The sequence below is a fragment of the Pseudorca crassidens genome, chromosome 20, assembly GCF_039906515.1.
Source record: "Pseudorca crassidens isolate mPseCra1 chromosome 20, mPseCra1.hap1, whole genome shotgun sequence".
NCBI lineage: Eukaryota > Metazoa > Chordata > Mammalia > Artiodactyla > Delphinidae > Pseudorca > Pseudorca crassidens.
Window position 1 is genome coordinate 41,641,195 of NC_090315.1, and position 21,127 is coordinate 41,662,321.

The 21,127-nt window shown below is 43.2% G+C and overlaps 1 protein-coding gene across 1 annotated transcript in view; it reads right to left on the minus strand.

Moving 5' to 3' along the window:
* CDH11 (cadherin 11) overlaps positions 1-21,127 on the minus strand; it is a 143,829-nt gene that overhangs the window by 42,626 nt on the left and 80,076 nt on the right. The window contains exon 3 of the mRNA XM_067718759.1: positions 4,253-4,650. Within this exon, the coding sequence (XP_067574860.1) occupies positions 4,253-4,480 (228 nt within the window). The 5' untranslated portion in view covers positions 4,481-4,650. The remainder of the gene's footprint in view (positions 1-4,252; positions 4,651-21,127) is intronic.

Here is a 21,127-nt window from a genome sequence, read left to right on the forward strand (position 1 = left end):
GGTTTATTTTTACACAATAAAGTGCATAGTGCACAAACCACTCTTCACTTCTGCTTTCCCACCACAATAAATTCAGAGGACCCTTCCACACTGGTACATATAAATCGACCTCATCAACTGTATGGATGTTATTATAATTTCAGTCCTCTTCCAAAGGACACTAAGATTCCAAAGGACACCAGACTTTTGTTACCTCAAACAATCCATTGGTCAGACTTTCTGAAAGACCTGCTGTGTGGCGCAGGACGTATGAGGAGCTGAGGATGGAACCTGCCTGAACAAGCCCCCATTCCCATCGTAAGCATGGGGTGAGTGGGGTGGGTTGATATATATGCAGCTCTTAGACTATAGAAAGACTATATATCCTTGGGATTTCCCCCTCTGTTGACAAAGCCCAGAGAAATGATGGAACTTGCCTAAATCCACAGTTGGCAGGGCCAGGAAGTCATCCAGGTCTCCTAACTACCCACCTGTGCCTTCTGCCTTGACTCTGCTCTGTGTGTTGTAACATGGAACTCCCCCCAAAGACCACATCCAATTTTCCTGTAGCAATAAACTCTTTATTGTACCTTGTTGCCCAACCTCAATTTCTGCAGCTATCATCTTGATGAGTTCCTCTGCCCTCATTTTACCCTTTGTGGGAACAGATAAGCATTACTTTCACCATTCTCATAGGCTTCAAGAGTAACCAAGTGGATAAAAAGCCCTTGGTTCTACCTACTACGTAAGAAAACCTAGTATAAACTAAAAAGCTTTATTCAAATGACATTGAAATATAATAATGCTTACTACTTATAATTATTATCTTATTATTTATTATTATAATTCCATTTTAATATTATTAATGCGATTTTAATTATTATTATTATGAAACCAAGGCTTAGAAAGCTTGTCCAGAATCACAAAGCAGGATTGAACACATTGCTTTAAAAAACTTTTTGTATTGTTTCAGTTTTCCCCAAAATATCTAACTGATTTACAGTGCCTCAGTGAAACACCAAATATTTCAGCTCAGGGGGATACCTGTAGGTACAAATTACATGTTGATTTTAGTCTATAGTGCTTCTCAGGAAAAGAAAAAAAGCATACTTTCCTTCAGAACTTGTTATTCATAACAAGCTATGTGCTGTCATGAAATTATGACTGCACATTTCTTATGAATAAGGCAGTTTGCGAGTAATATACAAAGCTATTGGAATACATGAAGCTACAAATGATGACCCAGATTGCCCCAGTCTTCATACAAGTTTCCACAGTGAGGGCAGGATCCCTGCCCCCATTCCTCTGGCTCCCCACCTAACCCCCAATAATAGTTTATGTTCATTTGTTTTCCCTGCCTCAGACCTGGCAAAAGTCAGGGGCTCAGCCATGTGAATACGCAACAAGGAAATCAATGCAACACTTACTTTAATGGGAGTGTTTAGACAAGGAATGTTTCTAGGGACCTTCGTATATTACATATGAATTCGGCAAGACTCTTGGGAATTAAACGAATTTCATGATCAACCAAATAACTGAAAAACATTCAAATATACTGCTCATTATTTTTATCTTGTTTTCAGAGTTCAAAGTTGGATATAAATTCCTTTTTTTCCCTCTCCAACAAAGATGAGCATGAGCCATACAACCAGCAATGATATTTATTAGTTTCAACACAAAAAGCAGTTTGGCAAACCATTCAGTGCTATCAAGGTATCAGTTGCTGAGGTGGACACAGCCAGTTCCTAACTCCCAAGACTGATGGCATCCCCTCTGCAGAGCACAGCGTGATGCAGACTGTGCTTCCTGCAGGAAATCTAAGAGTCCATGGTTTGCCAAATTCCACTTTTTTTTTTTTTTTTTTTTGCGGTACGCGGGCCTCTCACTGTTGTGGCCTCTCCAGTTGTGGAGCACAGGCTCTGGACGCGCAGGCTCAGCGGCCATGGCTCACGGGCCCAGCCACTCCACGGCATGTGGGATCTTCCCAGACCGGGGCGTGAACCCGTGTCCCCTGCATCGGCAGGCGGACTCTCAACTACTGCACCACCAGGGAAGCCCCCCAAATTCCACTGAGAGCATCTTGTATCACTCAGCCTTGAATGTCATCAAATCAAAGGTTTTTAGGGAACAAGTCATCTAGTCTAGTCCTCCTATTCATGGGGAACTACAGATCAGCATTGTCGCAAAAGGAAGTTCCATAGGATCCAACCACTTTATTTCTTTTTACCCCCATCCAATCCGACATCAGGCTCATTTTCGTGTGTCTAGATTTTCCATCCTCTTCCATCTGCTGACTTTTAGGAGGCATGACACCTGCTTGCTCCACAGAGATGCTGAAATGGCCCTCTAGGTCCTGTCTCTTCTGCACTCCCCGCCCTAATACACACCCTGCTTCTCACTGAGAAAGTCCCCGTGGCAGATGTTCTATTTTCTCAGAGCAGTTCATGCACAGCTCTCCACATTGTTCAAGCCACACTGTTCCTGCTGTGGCTCAAGTCTCTTCTTCCTCTCTGGGCATACAGCCCATCTCCTTGATGGAAGGAATTCTACGTGCCAGTTATTTCCCTGTGCTCCATTTCTCAAGGATACTTCTACTTTGGGTATAATCTTTCCATTTTGGATATAAATGATGAAATTGCTCTAGTACATCTCTTCAAAAAGGCACTTTTCCAACCCTTAACAATATTATTGAGATGCTAATATGAACCTCCTCCAAAGATGTCAATTCCATAAATATGGAATGCTATTCTCAAGTTAAGCAGCAACTAAGATAACTTCACTGAAATCTATGAGGCTCAGAAATGAGCACCCCACAAATCTGCTCTTGTCCCTTTCCCCCTTCACAGGATAACTTTTACTCATCCTTCAGGTCACAAGTTATTACCACTGTCTCCATGAAACTTCCCTTCATCCCTCCCAAACTTTACCATGTAGACTGAATTGCTAGTGAATTTCTTCATTATTCTACTCCTTGTTTTAGTTTTTTTTTTTTTTTTTTTTTTTTGCGGTATGCGGGCCTCTCACTGTTGTGGCCTCTCCCGTTGCTGAGCACAGGCTCCGGACGCGCAGGCTCAGCGGCCATGGCTCACGGGCCCAGCCGCTCCGCGGCATGTGGGATCTTCCCGGACAGGGGCACGAACCCGTGTCCCCTGCATCGGCAGGCGGACTCTCAACCACTGCGCCACCAGGGAAGCCCTGTTTTAGTTTTTTAATTACTTAGGTAAGTGTCTCTTTTCCACTAGTCCCTGAACTCTTTGAGACCAAGGACTATTTTACCCTAGTTTACCATTTGCCTCACTCTGTACCTTCCCATAGCAGGCTTTATGTTCTTATGTGTGTGAACATCTATCTCCTCGCAGTTAAGGTCACTGTTCTCTAAAAGGTGGCTGTATGTTTTACCATAATTGATATAGCAGGCAGTCAGTTTTTCAAACATCCTTTGTTTGTTTGTGTTTTTTAATTTTGGCTGTGCTGTGCGGCTTGCAGGATCTCAGTTCCCCGACCAGGGATTGAACCCGGGCCTCCTCAGTGCAAGTGCTGAATCCTAACCACTAGACCACTAGGGAACTCCCTCAAACATATTTTGAACTCTCTACCCTTGCACTTTTTGGAGGGGGTACACAGAGAATGCAGGATTTCTCAGTAGTACTAAGACTCTCAAGCCTTCTGAAATGGGTTGTGCCATCCCTAAGCCAAAGTGGATAACATTCCACCCATTCTTATGACACATCCATTCATCTTGTCAAATATTCACAGAGGCGCCCCCAAAGCTGGACTTTGGTACAGGACCTGGGGATACAAAAATGACGCTGTTCCTGATGGAAAGTAGCTTAGGGTCCAGTGAGGGAGATAGATGAATATGTAGACATGTGTACTACAGAAAGGAAAGCTATGATGAAAAGAGTCCAGAGCATCAAAAGAACACAAACGATGGCATCCAAGTTTGGGTTTGGATGTGGTAGGGGAAATGTTCCCAGTTGGAGAATGGTTAAATAAATAATCATCATTTCTATTCAGTAGACTACTATGTAACCATTAAAAAACAGAGTTTTGAGGGCATAACATCAAGTGGAAAACTGAAGTGTTAACGTAGATAAGCCTATGAACTAAAAAAAAAAAAAAAAAAGGATAAAGGATGTATGAACAATGATTTTGTGGTTTTTACTGATGTCCAGACCATTATTATTTCCCCTCCTATATTTTTGTTTTGACCATCCCCTAGTACAGGGATGGTGGAGAGTGAGAAATAAATGTGGAGTGACAGCAGCCTTACCCTGCCCACGAGCACGGGGTCAGGCCCGGTGTACTCCTCTATCACGAAGAACTGGTTCCAGACCCAGCCTCTCTTGGAGCGCTGCAACACCTGGCCCTCCTTGCCCTTCTCGTGGTGCCCGTGGAACGAGAGTCGCAGGTGGCTCCTGCGCTCCGTGGCGAAGGCCTGGCTGTGGCACAGCATGCCCAGGCACACCAGGGCGGCTTGTAAACAGTAGTTCTCCTTCATTTTTGGTTACGTGGTAGGCACAGGAGGATGCGGCTGTCACCCCTTCCAGCGACTGTGCTGCGGCCTGGCCACTGGTGGCCTCCCACGCGTCACGCCGAGCTCTCTCGGACTGGAATGTTTCTCCTCGCTGAGCACATCACGTCAGGGCTGCCCACTTCCCCGGTCGGCCTCTGCAGGCAGAAAGAAAGGTCAGACTAGTCGCAGGCTCCATCCCCACTTCATTTCAATTCCATTCTGTGAACACTGACCCACTTTGGACCCTGTTAGGGCTTTGCTCTGGGTACTGAGGATGCAGAAGCCAGTGAGGAATAGTCCCTGCTCTCTGGCTGTTTACCACGCGGTGGGTAAGATAAACACATACACGAAGAAACCCCTCAAGGTCTACAGGAGGATAAAACGTGTGCGCTGTGGGATCCAGCTGCCCAGGTCTGAGTGTCAGTTTTACCATTTACTAGCTCTGGGTTTGGGGTAAGCCGACACTGAGCTTAGCTTGCTCATTTATGAAATGGGCTCGCGAATCGAACTCACTGCAAGATCTACACAGGGATACACGAGTAATACCCCGAAGTCTCTTAGCACAAGGCCTGCTATACAGTAGACACTTCATATTTATCTGTTATTATTATGATCATAACTGTGCCTGGGTATGTTTTTGTAATAGGGAAACTTAGGGCATTATGGGTGGCCAGGAGAGGAACACATAATTGATGGGGGGTGAGGATGGAGATGGCAGAGAGTGGGGACCGTTAAGGAGGACTTCCTGAAGGATGGGATGGATGGGCACAACCATCAGATGAGTTACTGTGCTAAGAAGGGAATGGACGGGATGTCCAGGTAGAAGGAACAGCATGCCCCAAAGCCCAGAGCTGGTCACAAGCATAGCACGTCCCAAGACTGTTCGGCTTACTGGACGGTATAAGAAAGGAGGAAGCCAGCAATGAATCCTTCTAGATATGGGAGGTCGGGGCAGACCCTACGATGGTCACTGATGGCCACTAAAACATCTGTCAGTGAAATAATGGGTCAGATTCTCATTGCTGGATCAAATATAGTGTCAATTCAGTAAGCAAGATTTGCTCTTGTCCGGTCCAGTGTCCACCCAAGAACCTGAAGATCCTACCTTAACCTGACAGTCTTTCCAAGGATACTTTATAAGCTCTCTGCAACAAGGAAAAGCAAAATAAGACAGAATCCGCACCAGCTGGTCTATATATATATATATATATATATATACACACATAAGCTGCTAATGCCTTTCCATGCCTCTTGTGGTTTCTCACCTACAGTCACTCCAGTCCTCTCTCTAGCACTCTGGTTCTTATATATATATATCTCTCATCTTCTTTATTTATTCCTCTGTTGATGGACATTTAGGTTGCTTCCAAGCCTTGGCTATTGTAAATAGTGCTGCAGTGAACATTGGGGTGCATGTATCTTTTCGAATTATGGTTTTCTCGGGATATATGCCCAGTAGTGGGATTGCAGGATCATATGGTAACTCTATTTTTAGTTTTTTAAGGAATTTCCATACTGTTCTCCATAGTGACTGTACCAGTGAAATTGGTGAGATTCTTGAGTGTTGTAGGAATAAAAACCATCACCTAATTCTTTGCTATATGATTTGGATGAAGTGGTTAGATGGGGGGGAGGGGAATAGGAGAGAGAGAGAATGCATCTTGGCAGAGTGGAATGTACCTAGATTTGGAGGTCAGGTAAACGTGAATTGGAACACCACTTCTACATATTTCAATCAGGGTGGCCTTCAACATGTCAGTCAGGCACTCTTAGCCCCCCTCAGTCTCATGTGAACAATAGGGATGACAAGAATTGGTACACACATGCAGGGCTGAAGACAGAGAGGGAACTGGGCACACACTGGATCTCTTCCTCTCTTTCTAGAGCATCACAGTCCAAGCATGCAGCCCTCACTCAGCAGAAGGAAGTGCTCTTGCCCTGCAGGTGGAGATGCCCAGAAGACAGGGGTGAGGTGCTTTCTCTAAGAGAGGAATTGAGGAATAATAGTTACATGGAGGTACCACAGCCATCTGGCCTTAGAGGTCTCAAAAATAAGGGAACTGGTGGCATTCTAATTTGCTGGCAGAACCCCTTTTCTTCTGAGGCTCTTTGATTTCATCAACCTAAGCCTTTCTGCTCCTTTGTAATATGGCAAAAATATTATCTGGGGAGGCCACAGATGTGCATTCATTTCAGGCGTCCATCACTGTCCTCAGGACCATTTTATGATGTTTTATGCAAGTTTCTTTTCAGGGAATAGGGAGTTTAGTGTTTGTTGTAGACAGACTCTGGGATATGTAAATGGCTGTGTGGAAGAGAGAGAAAGATTCAAAAGGCAGTGTCATCACTTAACAGCTTCACCCTGAGACTCAGGCATATCAATACTACATCAAATGCTGTTTCTTACAAGGCAAACTGACTGCATGGAAAGAGCACAGGGAGGGACCAGGAGGAGTTTGATCCTACACTGAGGCAATGTGAAGCCATAGGAAGATACCTACATTTAAGTCAAAAAGCCAAAAATATGATTAAGAATCTGCCACTTAGCTGGTAGTGGGACCTCCCTCAGCTCCGAGAGTGGTGGCTCTGCCTCATTCCCTGTAAAGTGAAGCCACTGGGTGACATTTTCTACAAGTGGTTTCCGGGTTCATGTTCTTGTTTGGAGTTGGGGTGAGATATCTTGGGGGCACTTCTGATTCATACACCATCTCCTTACTATACTGGTTTCCTCTTAATGGTTGGGATGATATCTTATTCACAATTAGATGGCCAATGCCTGAGCTCAAAGCAGGACACCAGTAAAAGCTGAATGTATGATTTGAACCCGATACTTCAAGTTCAAACTTGATATTGCCACCTGAGAATCTCAAGAAGAAGAAATAGAAAAGAAAAAAAGCATATGGTGCAACAAGATCTCTGCCCATTTTACACCATGCCAATTAGTAAGTGTTCATTCACACGGTGACAAATTATCCTTGCATATAAACTGTGAAGTGTATTTGAAAGAAAGGGTTTAATTCAAGTTGATATTTCTGTACCTCTTTCTTCTGGCTGCCATTTTGCTATAAAGCACAATTATTCCTGACACTAAATGTGTTGAAACTAGACGACAACTTTCTTTTTCCTTTACAGAAGAAAAATTCTAGCGTGATACTAATGAATTTAAGAGTTTCCACATGACCAATAAACAATAAATTTCACCCTTTGTTAAAAAGGTGAAATTATCTATTTTCTTCTGTTGGAGAGAATAGCAAAATCAACTTGCTTTTAAAAGTAATTCCTTGAAACCATTATTTATAAATGCTTATATGGCTGTATGTACTATATAAAGTTATTTTAATGGTTAATCTCAGGTATGTTAAGACGAATTTTAAGACATTTTTTTACTTTTTTTTTTTTTTTTTTGCGGTACGCGGGCCTCTCACTGTTGTGGCCTCTTCGGTTGCGGAGCACAGGCTCCGGACGTGCAGGCTCAGCGGCCATGGCTCATGGGCCCAGCCGCTCCGCGGCATGTGGGATCTTCCCGGACCGGGGCACGAACCCGTGTCCCCTACATCGGCGGGCGGACTCTCAACCACTGCGCCACCAGGGAAGCCCTAAGACATTTTTAAATTCAATTTCAGAGTGAAAATTTACTTAGCAAAAGCTTTTTCTAGCTATTGCTCTAAAAACTTTACAAATAGTAACTCATCCATTAATTTCTATAACAAACTTATGAATAGGTACTGTGAATATTCTTATTTTAAAGGATGGAAACTGAGGCCCGGATAGATTAAGCAACTTCTGCAAAGTTATGCTTCAGATAAATTGTAGTGCTGAATCTGAGCCCATGACGTTTGGCTCTAGAGTCTGTGTCGTTAACCAGTGAGCAATACCAGCTATCACCACTTGTTGGTTTCTGAGATTCATAAGAAGACGATATGGACACTGTGATAAAAACAGTAACCTAGATGCCACATGCAGTAAACCAGTATGAGAACCTAGTGTATACTCATAATATGACTATGATGAAAATGTTAATAACAGTAAACATTTGTCCAGTGTTCTTGTCTGCCTAACTTTCTTCTAAGTGCTTTCAATGAGCTGAGTCATACATTTTCACAATAAGTCTGCACAATAGTATTATTGTTATCCCCATTTTACAGATAAGTAGTCTGAGGCATAGCAAGATTAAGTAACTTGCTCATAGTTCCACAGCCAGCAAGTGGAGGAGCTGAGATATGAACACTGGATGCTTGGTTCCAAGACCTGCATTGTTATCCCCTATAATCCCATGTGATACTGCCTCTCTAAGAGAAGGCTGAAGATCAAATATGGACACATATCATAAGACATATCATAATAGTCTAACGATGAAAATAATTTAAGTTTTGGTGGCACTCTGGTGGGGGGTAATACTGTAACTAAAATATTAAACCAAACTAGAAAGAGGAAAGCATTTTATAGCAATGATCAAAGTGAAGAGGAACAGGAAGTGATTATATCAGTTCATCAACAACACAGTACAACCAGGTCCTTGAACAGCACTAGTACACAAAAGTAAGTCTTTGCTTTTTTATTTTTAAACACCCTGTTTCAGGATTTCTATATGTATAGGTTAAAAAAGATGTGTTCAGAAAGATTATTATTATTTGGAAATGCTTCTAAAATCTAGAGATCTGGTTGATGTATGCAGTGGTACAGAGTCTGCAGGAATCACTCATGAAAATGAACAGGAGACCGCCTTCCTAAGAAGACCTTCATGTTGTTAACAACTAAGGAAATATATCAGTGTTCTAACTGGTTTTAATAAAGACCCCCCAAGGCAGTTCTTGAACAGTCCTTCCTTTTAAGCACTTTCTAGCAGTATGCAAGAATGTCTAAGCATTGAGGTTCCACTAAAACATACAGGAGGACTTTATTTTATGATGGGAGGATATTGCTTGCAAGGAAAAATAAATGTTGTTTAAAGTCACAGGAGTAATAACGTGACAGGGAAATGAATTTGCAAAACCACCAGCTCTAAGTGGAAGGCTCGCCCCTCTATCTTGAGAGCAGATAGCCCGTCATAAGCTACTGAGCCTTGAGCATAAAACTCACTGTGTTTGCTTTTGTCTCCGTTAAAGAAAATGACATACGGGTGTTTAAGTATATTTGGACTCGTGCTGGAAATTGTTATCGGGTAGAGAAAAAAAGACGAAAACGCTTAGCAAAAATCAAACGGCTTTGGTTTTTTAGCTTTCTCCTCCCCCACAGAGGTGGAAGGATCAGACAGGCTGACCTGTTCTTTTCATTTCCAGGGAGTTAATTTACAGTTAAAGACAGGTTATCATTACAGGTTATCATTACATTAAGAATATTACTGAGCCCACCACAACTCAAAACCTTATTCTGCAAGTGCAGTGTCCTCTTGTCAGGAGCTCAGGGGCTCTGGTCCCCACTGCAACAAACACAGCTTTGTGACCAATCGGATTCCATTATGCAAATTAATTCAAGCATATTTTATTCCCCGTTCAGATCTCATCATTCAGCACTGAGCTGGTCTCTAGTTTCAAATCAAATCACAGGAATTATGCCATGTCTGTGGAAATCACAGAGAATGGAGACAGGAAGTATTACAAGAACTACTGAATCACATTTCTTCCCCGATTTCTACGCTTGGAGCAAAGCATAAGCTTGTGGTAAGTCACTTCTGCTCAGGTGCAGAATACACAGCAGAGACTGCCAAGCAGGCATTGTATATGTTACTCCACTCTCTGATACCAAATTCAGATGTTAAAGTAGGTAGCTAAGGGCTTCCCTTAGCTGGTGGCGCAGTGGTTGAGAGTCCGCCTGCCGATGCAGGGCACACGGGTTCGTGCCCCGGTCCGGGAAGATCCCACATGCCGCGGAGCGGCTGGGCCCGTGAGCCATGGCCGCTGAGCCTGCGCGTCCGGAGCCTGTGCTCCTAACAGGAGAGGCCACAACAGTGAGGGGCCCGTGTAGCGCAAAAAAAAAAAAAAGTAGGTAGCAAAGAGGGCTCCTTATCAATGACCATGACGTGCTTTAAGGGCAAGTGGAATGTTTAAAACTGTTCCATGTAAGTTTCATTCTCTGCTTCTAGAGAAATAGAGAACCACAGGAGTGTCAGCTTTGGAAGTGAAAAGATCAGACCATGCCTGGTATTGGGAAGGCCTGGGTCCAAATCCTAGTTCCATCACTTATGGGCTATATAAAGTTAGGTAATGATAGTTGAAATTATCCTTGACGAGGTGCTTGATTTTTCTAGTACTCGGCAGTATACTCAGGGCTTGATATACACCATTTAACTGTATTTTCACCACAACTGTATGTGAATATCACCCACAATATAATCTACCAGGAAACCGAGGTTGTGAGTGATGAAGTAAATCACTCAAGGATACACTCTGAAACACGGGCAAGGCTGCAGTTCAAATTCAAATTCATGTGACTGCAAAACCCAAGCTTCGGCTTTGCCTGGCTCCCAAACACCAGAGTCCATGTTCCTGGTCTTCAACACAAGGACATGGTTCAGACCATCTCCAAGGATGGTCTAAACTCCATATTGTATTTGACATTGAAAAAAATCTTTGTTAGATGTGAAGTTCATTTGAGCATGTACAATCAGCCTTTCTATTCTTAGGCTTTTGTGGCCACAGAGTATTCTAGAAATCCATCTTAAGTCCCCAGACCCCAAACATATAGAATCATTCACTGATTATTTATTAATCTTTTCAAGTAATTAAATCATCTTCAAATGATAAGATGACTAAACACAATCTGTGATATGAAGAACTTATTATTTTTGCTCTACTCAATCCTTAAGGTAGTCTTTTTCTCACTGTAATATTTTAAAATGTTAATCATTAAGATGAATAAAATATATCATCACATAGTTAATAACACTGTCATCAGTATCATCTCGGGCTATGAATACACACCCTATATGAATGTGTGGAAAGAGAGAGAGCTTATTTTCCATTTTTCTTCTGCATGAGTGAAAGTACCTGAGGGAAGATTAGGGCAAAAATGGTAATGATAAACAGATGCTCGACATAATGTAACGTCATTTGTGGTATCAAAGGCCTGTACGTAAATCTCTCTTTGTCTCAGAGCAGTGAATATCTATAAAGCTTTCTTTATTTCCTGGTTCCTTCATTCAGCAGTAACTTCTCACAGTGCCAGACCTGGGTTGGACCCTGGAGGCTGCAGTGCCTCTCTGATCTGTAGACTCTACTCAAACAATGGTGAGACAGTTGTCTAAGCAGATGAATGATCATATGATGTGATAAGTGCAAACAGGACTGGGTAAAAGAACACAGAGGAATCAGTGACCACATCTCTGCAGATGAATTTGTAACATATCACTCCTGCCTTCTGGTACTTGCCTACTCCAGCCCCTTCCAAGCAAATACCTATATTAACAATCTCCCACATCTGGAGTTTCCACTCTCACCCAGAGCCATGGATGACTGAACCACATATAGTCCAGTGATAACCAAACCATAAACCAACCCCTGATTTTATCAAGCTGTGTAACCTGGTTCAAAATGATAACCTGGGGGGCTTCCCTGGTGGCGCAGTGGTTGAGAGTCCGCCTGCCGATGCAGGGGTCACGGGTTCATGCCCTGGTCCGGAAGGATTCCACATGCTGCGGAGCGGCTGGGCCCGTGAGCCATGGCCGCTGAGCCTGCATGTCCGGAGCCTGTGCTCCGCAACGGGAGAGGCCACAACAGTGAGAGGCCCGCGTACCGCAAAAAAAAAAAAAAGATAACCTGGGTGAATCAGATTCACTGGGGAACTTTAATGAAAGAAAACAGGACCATTTGCCAGTTAGTAAGGGAGCTGAAACAGAAGGTTATGAGGCACCTGGGGGGTGGAGTAGCCACAAAGCCACAAAGTGACATCTTATGGCCAGTGTTTCAGTGAAATCAAAGTATGAGCAAGTCAGTTAGAAACCAAACAGAAACAAACATGGCCTCTGTCCCTGAGCCACGTAAATGGCAGAGCACATGGCCCTGTTATCTGAAGATCTTGGCAATCAAGGACTTCCTCCAGCTGTTGTCTCCACAGGGCCCAGCCCTACTGATACTCTGTTTCTGAATTTCTATGAGGTTGTTTGCACTGCCCTCCCTATACATCAGATGACAATTAGCCCCTTGTACATGAGCTAACTTGAGTGCTTTCTTTTATCATCAAACAGCAAACCTAGTAAACTATCAATACAATAATCAAGAGGAAAAGTTAGGTGGTTCTTCCCCTGGTCAAGGGTGAAGTACTATAGCTGTGGAGATCCTTTGTTCAGATGTAGAAAATGCCTATTTCTTCTCTAAATTTCCAAGGAATACTGGGCAATAGGGAGAGGTGTAGAACAAAAGTCAAGACACTTGTGTTGTAGCAAAGGTTCTGCCACTAAACAGTTGTATAACCTTAGAAAAGACACTCTTCCTTTGGGACTGAGTTTCTTCTTCTATAAAATAGAAGACTGGCAACAGTCTGTTAAGGAGCTGTCTAAAGGAGCCTGTGAGTCTGTGCTGGGCTGAGACACAGCAACTTTCCCTGGATGGAGAGAGATGAAAATTCATTTAGAAGGTCTGAATCCTGCTGCACTGGCAGGGCTGCTCCATGCACAACTCCAGGAGTCCCACTTACATCAGATATAACGTGAATGGGGCCCTCTGGGACTGGGCAATGCAAGACCTGCTAATGTGACAGGTATTAAAACCCAGCATTAGAAGTCAGGACTTTACCTGATGGCCAGTGGGAATCCATTAAGTTCTCTGGTCAGGAGATTGATGGAGTCCGAGCTGTCAGGGTTATACAGGATAAACCAACATGAGAAATGGCAGTTCTGACAAAATTGTTGAGAGCATGGGCTCAGGAGTCAGATGGGGTTAGAGGATTACAGCTCAAGAGTTACTACTCACTACCTGTGTGACTCAACCTCTGTAGGTCTCCACACTGCAATACTGAAGATGTGAAGAACACCAGGACCGGTCTTAACGGGGGAGTTCTAAAATGAAACAAGATGGTGCATGAAGGGAACTCCGTGTAGTACTTGACATGGGCTGGCACACAGCAGGTGATAAAGACGATAAATTAGGAGTTTTGTTCCTTCAACAAGAATACATAAATATGTACTATAAGCCCTGGATGCATGAATATGGCATATAATACACATACAACATGCAGTATGGTGCAAGCCTCACAAAGGTCTCCAGGAGGCTGTCCATTAAGGAGATACAGACAAACCGATATTTATAATAGGGATTGCTAAATGCAATGATACTAACATATGAGTCCAGGGAGACTCCTGGAGTCATTGCAATAGTTCAGGTGAGAGATAGTATGGTTCTGAACTAGAAAAATAAGCCTTGTATGGAGGAAAGAAGGCCTTTCTAGAAATCATGCGATGTGAAGGGCCTTGGGAACTGGACAGATTGAGGATAGAGGATGCAACTGCAGTCTGGGGAGAGTGAGAAGACAGTGGTGCTACTTCTGGCCTCAAAAGAAGAAGACACTGGTTTGGGGATAAAAAACATGAGTTTGGTTTTAAACATATTAAGCTTGTAAAGCCAATGGATTGATGCTCAAGTGGAAAGCTCAGAGTAAGTCCAGTTCCCAACTTCTTCCAGTAGTAGGTATTGTCAATGTCAGCATTTCTGTCTCAGTTCGGACATTTTGTTGCATTAATTAATCTTAGAATCTCAGAACTGGGGGAAATCCTAGCTTAGATTTTCCACTATTCATCCTTCTTCAACAGACAGATGGGAAAACTGAGATACAGAAATGATAAGTAACTTGCAAAATAAAAGACAGCATGAACAAAACCTAAAGACCTCACTGTATGGAGCGAAAATATAGGGGGAGGAACAAGTATCGACAGTGAAAGATAATTTTTATAACATCTATCCTGCCCTTTCCCCTCAAAACCTGGATTAAAAGCAGTCCTCCTTTTCAAACGATTTCTATGAAATGGCCAGTCCAGGTTCAAGAAAGGAACAGACATTCAGAAATAAGGACCTGGGAGCTCTTTAAAGATGATCAGTGGAGAACTGGAAGAGGAAAAGCAATCTACATGTTCTTGCTAGAATGTGACATCCTGCAGAGAACCACAAAGTCTGTTTTTTAAAGCATAAACAATAAGAGGAGGAGTTATCCCAAGGTGGCCTTAATAACTGACAAGGGCTTGATGTGGTTTTTTGAAATAATTACTAAGGCGAGGAGAGAGAGAGTGCCTCCAATCACCACCTCCGAGAGCCTTTAGAATTCTGAGAAGGCCAGCCTGTGACCTCAATCCACTGCGGTCCCTGTGCATCCGTCCAGTTTAATCAGCCGCTGAACAGGAGTGAGGAATGGAGAGTCAAGCTGCTTCCAATTATCAGAAGCTTGATTTTTACCCGAGTGTGGGTGGGCTGTTCTGGAGGTCTCTTTCTAATGGACCTCCCCAAACTATGCTATCATGCTAGGAGTAGACTAAACTCTGCCATATTTTAAATGGCTTTTTTTTGTATCTTTACATACCCCACAGAGAGTCCCTGCCCCTCCTTGTTTTCAGAAACCAGACACCAACAATAGCTTCATAATGATCGCATTGTGGTTTCAAATAATCCAATCTTTGAAGCCCAATTCTTTCTTTTCAAATGCACTAACATCAGTTATCAAAAGTAAGAGTTTTTTTTTGAAAAAAGTTAAGCATAAAAGAAAAGTAATGGGATACAGCAAACTAGTCAAGTGCCTTGTACGTGTGCAGAGCATTTTCTGAAGCATATGCCAAACACTCTCAGACAGACAGGACTTTCAAAGGCAACGCTAAGTGTCTTTTGTGGCTCTCAGATGATATGGTTCACTTAATTAGATTTTCTATAATCCCAGGTTAATCCTATTGTGAATTACAGACGTGAGTTCACTTGCTTGGCCAAAACATCTACTGCTACAAATGCATTTCTGGAAAAAATGCATACCTTACTTATAATTCATTACCAGAGTCATTATCACAAAGAGACCTACTTCATCCTCTCTCTCTGCCAGGAAGAAGGACCATTTCCATTCGTTTGATCACACTGTACATTTTTTTTTTTTTTTTTTTTTAGCGGTACGCGGGCCTCTCACTGTTGTGGCCTCTCCTGTTGCGGAGCACAGGCTCCCGACGCGCAGGCTCAGCGGCCATGGCTCACAGGCCCAGCCGCTCTGCGGCATATGGGATCTTCCCGGACCGGGGCACGAACCCGTGTCCCCTGCATCGGCGGGCGGACTCTCAACCACTGCGCCACCTGGGAAGCCCACACTGTCCTTTTAAGCAATTTAATAAGGGCACTTTTAACCCTTCCTTTTCCCTAAGATTTGGGAACATAGCCAAGTTCTCACTGAATTCCTTGCCCCTGGCTACAGTGATGTATATGCCGACATGGCCTCTGCCCCTCATAGGGTTTAAAATTTAGACTATAGTGTCTCAAGAACTTTTCTACATATTAGAATTAACCAGAGGGGAGCGAGGTTATTTGAAAAATCCCATTGCCAAGGCCTTACTCTAAACCACTCGAAAGCAAAGAAACCAGGATTCAGTATTTTTGAAGTTCCCCGGGTGGTTGCAGTGTACATTCAAGCTGAGAACCACTGATCTAGAGCTATACCCGCCAATGTGGTAGCAACCTAGACACATGTAGCTTTTAAAATTTAAATTCATCTAAATTAAATGAAATTTAAAATGTACTTCCTGCACATGCTAGTCCCATTTCAAGTGCTCAATGGTGATTTCAATCATCGAAAAACAACTTCTCTTATTAGTCAGCGTTGGTCTTGGGCACCAAAACATCCTCATCTTAAGCAGAAATGCCTGTTCAGGGAATGAAGGTAGACAAAGAACACTATCTAGGCATTCAAAACCTGCCATGAACTCATTGCTACGGCCAATCATCTAGACCTCAGTTTTCCTATCTGTGGAATAAAGGGCTGGGTAACACAGTGACTCTCCACATGACATTAGCAGAATGCCTGGAAAAATCAAGGGATAGGACTACAATGGGTGGGGGATGGCTGAACCAACAGGCCCCATACTCCACAGCAAACAGGACACACAGCTAGACTGGGCAAAATGCTTCCTTGAAAAGCAGTTCAGCTGCCTTAGAAACAATGAAGGAAAAAAGAAACCGCTTCTGAGATCTTGATACATAACAGACTTGCTGTCTCAATACAGCAACAGTAAGTTCGCTCCTGCTTCAGTGCCTATAATCTCCTGGTTTAGGGAGGAGGTCCGGGCTCAGGAAACCGTGGGACCACTGACAACCGACAGCTCACTTCACCTCTGTGAATCTGTTTTCTCTTATGAAAAGAAAGGCAAATGATGCATGACCTCCCTGGCTCCCAAGTTAAGTTGAGGGTCGAATAAGATAATGGTTTGGGAAGCTCTTTGTAAAAGCATAATGTGGGCTACGCAGGTGAGGGGACGCATGATGAAATGCTGACAGCAGCGGCAACTTCCATTTCTTTGAGTACTTTTTAAAGTTTTGGCTTTTAACCTTTAGTGGTGTGGATTGTAGATAAATGTAAATGACCTGTTACTGTTACAGAAAGGAGATGTGATTTCACTCCTTTTCTCTGATAAGGTTATAAAATCTGCCAGATGCTACAGATGCACATGGGCATCCTTTTTGTTTGCCCCAGGACCAGAGGGAATTCTGTAGTGGTGACTTGTGAAGACACTGACCTCCTTGCCTAGAGGATGGTGTGTGTGTTGGGGAGAGGGGGCTGGCGGATTCCAGCAAGGACCCAGACTTGATAGGGATAAAGGCCAGAAGTTTCTCTGCAGAGACTAAGGGGTCTTTCAGTTATCCTTGATATGGGATGAGAATGGAGCGATGATAAGGAGTATGGACAAAGCTGCCAAGTACTTGTCACATGGGAGGGTGGGCTCTCCTGACCGGATGAGTTGGGGAGGCCATCTTGGCAAATCACTCATTCTCCATTCAGCCTCCTCTTGAAACAGCCCAGTCCATGGGGAAGAGGGGGGTGGCATAACTGTTAGTGAGTTATCATCTACAAACTAGGTTCTGTTTTTTTGAGCACGTACTGTGTGGTAGGCACCTTGCTAGGTGCTAGATGCTTTATGTAGATTCTTTATAGCCTCTCTCCCTCCAGCATCTTTGAGTTTTGCATTATCGCCTCCTTTGTCCAGATAAGGAAACAAGGGCCAGAGGAACTTCACTTTCAGAGCATTCAGTTTAGTTGGCACCTGAAATGAAATTTGAAGCCATATATGGCCCATTCGGAAGCTCTTATCTTTCCACCTTTGATGATGAACGTCTCTGTAATTGTCCTCTGAAGGTCTTAATTTTTCCTTCTGGGGATGCTCAGAGCTCAGCAGGATCTTATTCCACATCACAACCACTTAATAAATATTTGTAGGATCTCTGCAATTGTTAACTGCTACAAACTTAGGTGAAACATATTCTTTGCTCTCAAGAAACTCAGGTTACTAGCATTTTTAGAGAGTGCGTATTTCCTCCAAGAGTCTTGCAATTAATTCTCCACTTCAAACAAAACCAGTCCCTTAACATTTCCTTAGAGGAATTGCCCCAACCCTTCCCTAGGTGTTCTCCAGCCTGCCCCACTCTTCCAAACAGTCCTTGAAGGAATGCATCGTGATTTCCAAACCTCTCTCTCACAATATTTTCCACTTTAGAACAAAATTTTCCTCTATATCCTTCACTGCCTCAGCCTCAGAGCAAGTGCTAATGAGTAATAATATGCAAGTGGTGCAGGGAACTATAGGAAGGCAGCCAGACAATAAATGTCTTCCAACAATAGGAACCAGCCCAACATGAGATAGCTCTGTGAGATCTCATGAGCTAATCATCATTGAAAAGATTAGGTATGTAGCTCATGGAAGGAAGGATTATGCCTTCATGGAGGCAAGTCCCATACATCAACGGTTCATCTGAGGGCATCCAAGGTGAGGCCCAGAAGTATTCTCTGACAGGAAGACCACTGGTTGCTTCAATACCCACACTGCAAAGGAGATTCAATCCTGTTTTTAACAGCAAATGGAGAGGTGGTGACAATAACCTGTTTTTTTTTTAACAAAATTACGTAAACAAACAAAAAATATAAAACTTTAATCAGTGTATAGAGCACCAAGGTGACAAAGTACAATGGGATATTTCCCAGGTATGCCATGATGTCTCCCCAGGAGAAGAATGTGCAGCAGGGGATGGGTTCTGCCCTTGCTCTCAAGAATCTTACATCCTTTAATCAAGTACCTCTTTCCAAAAAGATTTTATCAGAAGGGCAGACTTTTGCAATCCATGGTACTGCTGGTAAAGTGGAATGGGCTCTCTAGCATCACCCACTAAGGGGAAGTCCCTTGGACCAGAGTTGCCCCAGTCACACAAGGGGCAGAAGAAGACTGAACAACAAAGTAGTTATTGTATAAGTCATGAACTTTATCATCAAGGACTTACTTAGCCTTCCTGGCAAGACATCCATGACAGAGATGCCCACTCTTGCATCTCAAGGATGGCTGCCCTCAGGGACATAGAAACATGACTTGGTCTCCTCATTCAGTCTCTTCCTGCTTCTGAATACAACCTCTTCACTGGGTATCCCAGGCTGGGACCCTCTGCATCCCCAAGGTCTAAATTCCTGTTCTCCATCTTCTATGCATAGACATTTTAAGATCTAAACTCCAGCAACCTAGTAAATCCCACCCAGAACTCACAAGGTCGGGGCGGGTTGGGGAGGGGAGATTCAGAATTTGAAAGCTAGTTGATTTGACAAATATACACATTCAGAAAATACTAACAACCCCAGATTAAGTAGCTCATTAAAATGAACAGTAAAGATGAACATTCAGAGAGGTCAAAATATACTCAGGATGGCATAGACACTTCACCCAGAAAGGAAATAGGACCTAGATCTGGAAACAGATGGGTAGAATTTTGGAATGTAGAAGTGGAAGGACAGTACTAAAGCCCCCTTCTTATTCCTCCTCAGAAGCCATGCCCTCCACATCATGAGTTGATGCCTTGTTTCTTGGGAAACCCACTACCTAATCCTCACCATGACTGCTTCTCTGGTGATAAGCCCAGTTGGACTGCCTAGGACTTTGAGGTTGTACCTAGGCCATGCCAGGTTTTTCTCCCTGGGGTCTGCCCCTGACTTTGGCATTTTTACCTACTTCTTGGGGTCTCCCTTCTATCTGGGCAGAGGAGACAGTAAATGATGCTGCCTCCTGCCTGTATCTGCTGTGTAACTCTGGCGATGACTGTACTTCTCCCTCAGATGTATACCCTTTGGACCAACCCAGAGCAAGGGCTCTGGGATTCTGGGATCTTAATATTTTCTATTGCATTAGAGTTATTCTAGCTAACCGCTCCAACCAAACACAAAGACACGCGCGCACGCGCACACACACGCCTGTGTTTCACCTTCCTGCCCTTCCCACTCTGCAGCTGAGATGTCCCAACAGGCCCTATGGCAGAGTCTCTGCACCTTGCTGCTGAATCATGTTTTATCCAGCAGGGAGTGAACTGAACCCTCGGCTGCTACATAAGTTAAATTCTTATTTTATGTCAGTATTTCACCAGCTTGTACACCTCTTCAACAGATGCCCAGCCTTCAGTTCTTGGGTAACCATTAAGATCTTCCTACAGGAGAGGAAAGATTTAACTGTTACCCAGGATGCATCCTGGCAACAGGATGGAATGGCTTTTCTGAAAAGGGAATGGCTTTTCAGATTGTATCCAGATTGAAAAGTGACTCTTACCATAAGTGAGAATAGAGTATAGGTTTCTTGACATGAGGAGGGGATGGAGGTTTCACTTTGAGAACACTCAGAGTGAAAACACCAGTGATATCTAAACCAAAATCCAAAAATATCTTCCTGGGGTCATAAGAAAAAGCAAGCAGACATTTTGTTGAACATATTTAAAAGAAGCAACATCTCCTTCAAATCATTACAAGTCACAAACTTGGCACTGAGATTGCACTTTGAGCAGGTAGATGAGAAAAGATACATTTTTTTTTTTCCTGCAGAGAGTAATGAATTGTTATACAGCAGTAACTAACACAACATTGTAAAGCAATTATACTTCAATAAAGATGTTAAAAAAAAAAAGAGTAATGAAGACCTTAAGAGAAGGATGTGATTTTTTTTTTTTTTTTTTTTCCCAGTGAAGCCATCTTGGAACAAGAAAGCATGATAAGGAGGAGAAATTCAGATTATAGCAGAATAGTGAAAATTCTTTTACTTATAACTGGCTAAAGAATTTTAAGTCAGTTCCTTAGTGAGCATGGAGAATCGGAGTTTATTTTGGAGACAACTAGACATCATGCATACTGGATAAATGGATGGCTTCAGAGTAAACTGTTTGCCCATATTCTATTGTATGGCTCTGGTAATCCTCAATACAGTTCCTTTTGCCCATGTCCTACACAACAGAAAACAAAAGCAATTTTTTTAGAGAGAACCTGGTGTCAATGGGCACACACCTGGCATTTGCAGTCGGGCTTGTGGTGTGCTGAACTGACAAAACTATCTTGCAATTACCCTTGATAAAACTGTTTTAATATGGCTCACTTTTCTTGAGTTGGGTTGCGTGTTGAACCAACTCTTGCTTTGCTAAGATGGGGCAGATTTCTAGGATCACAAACTTG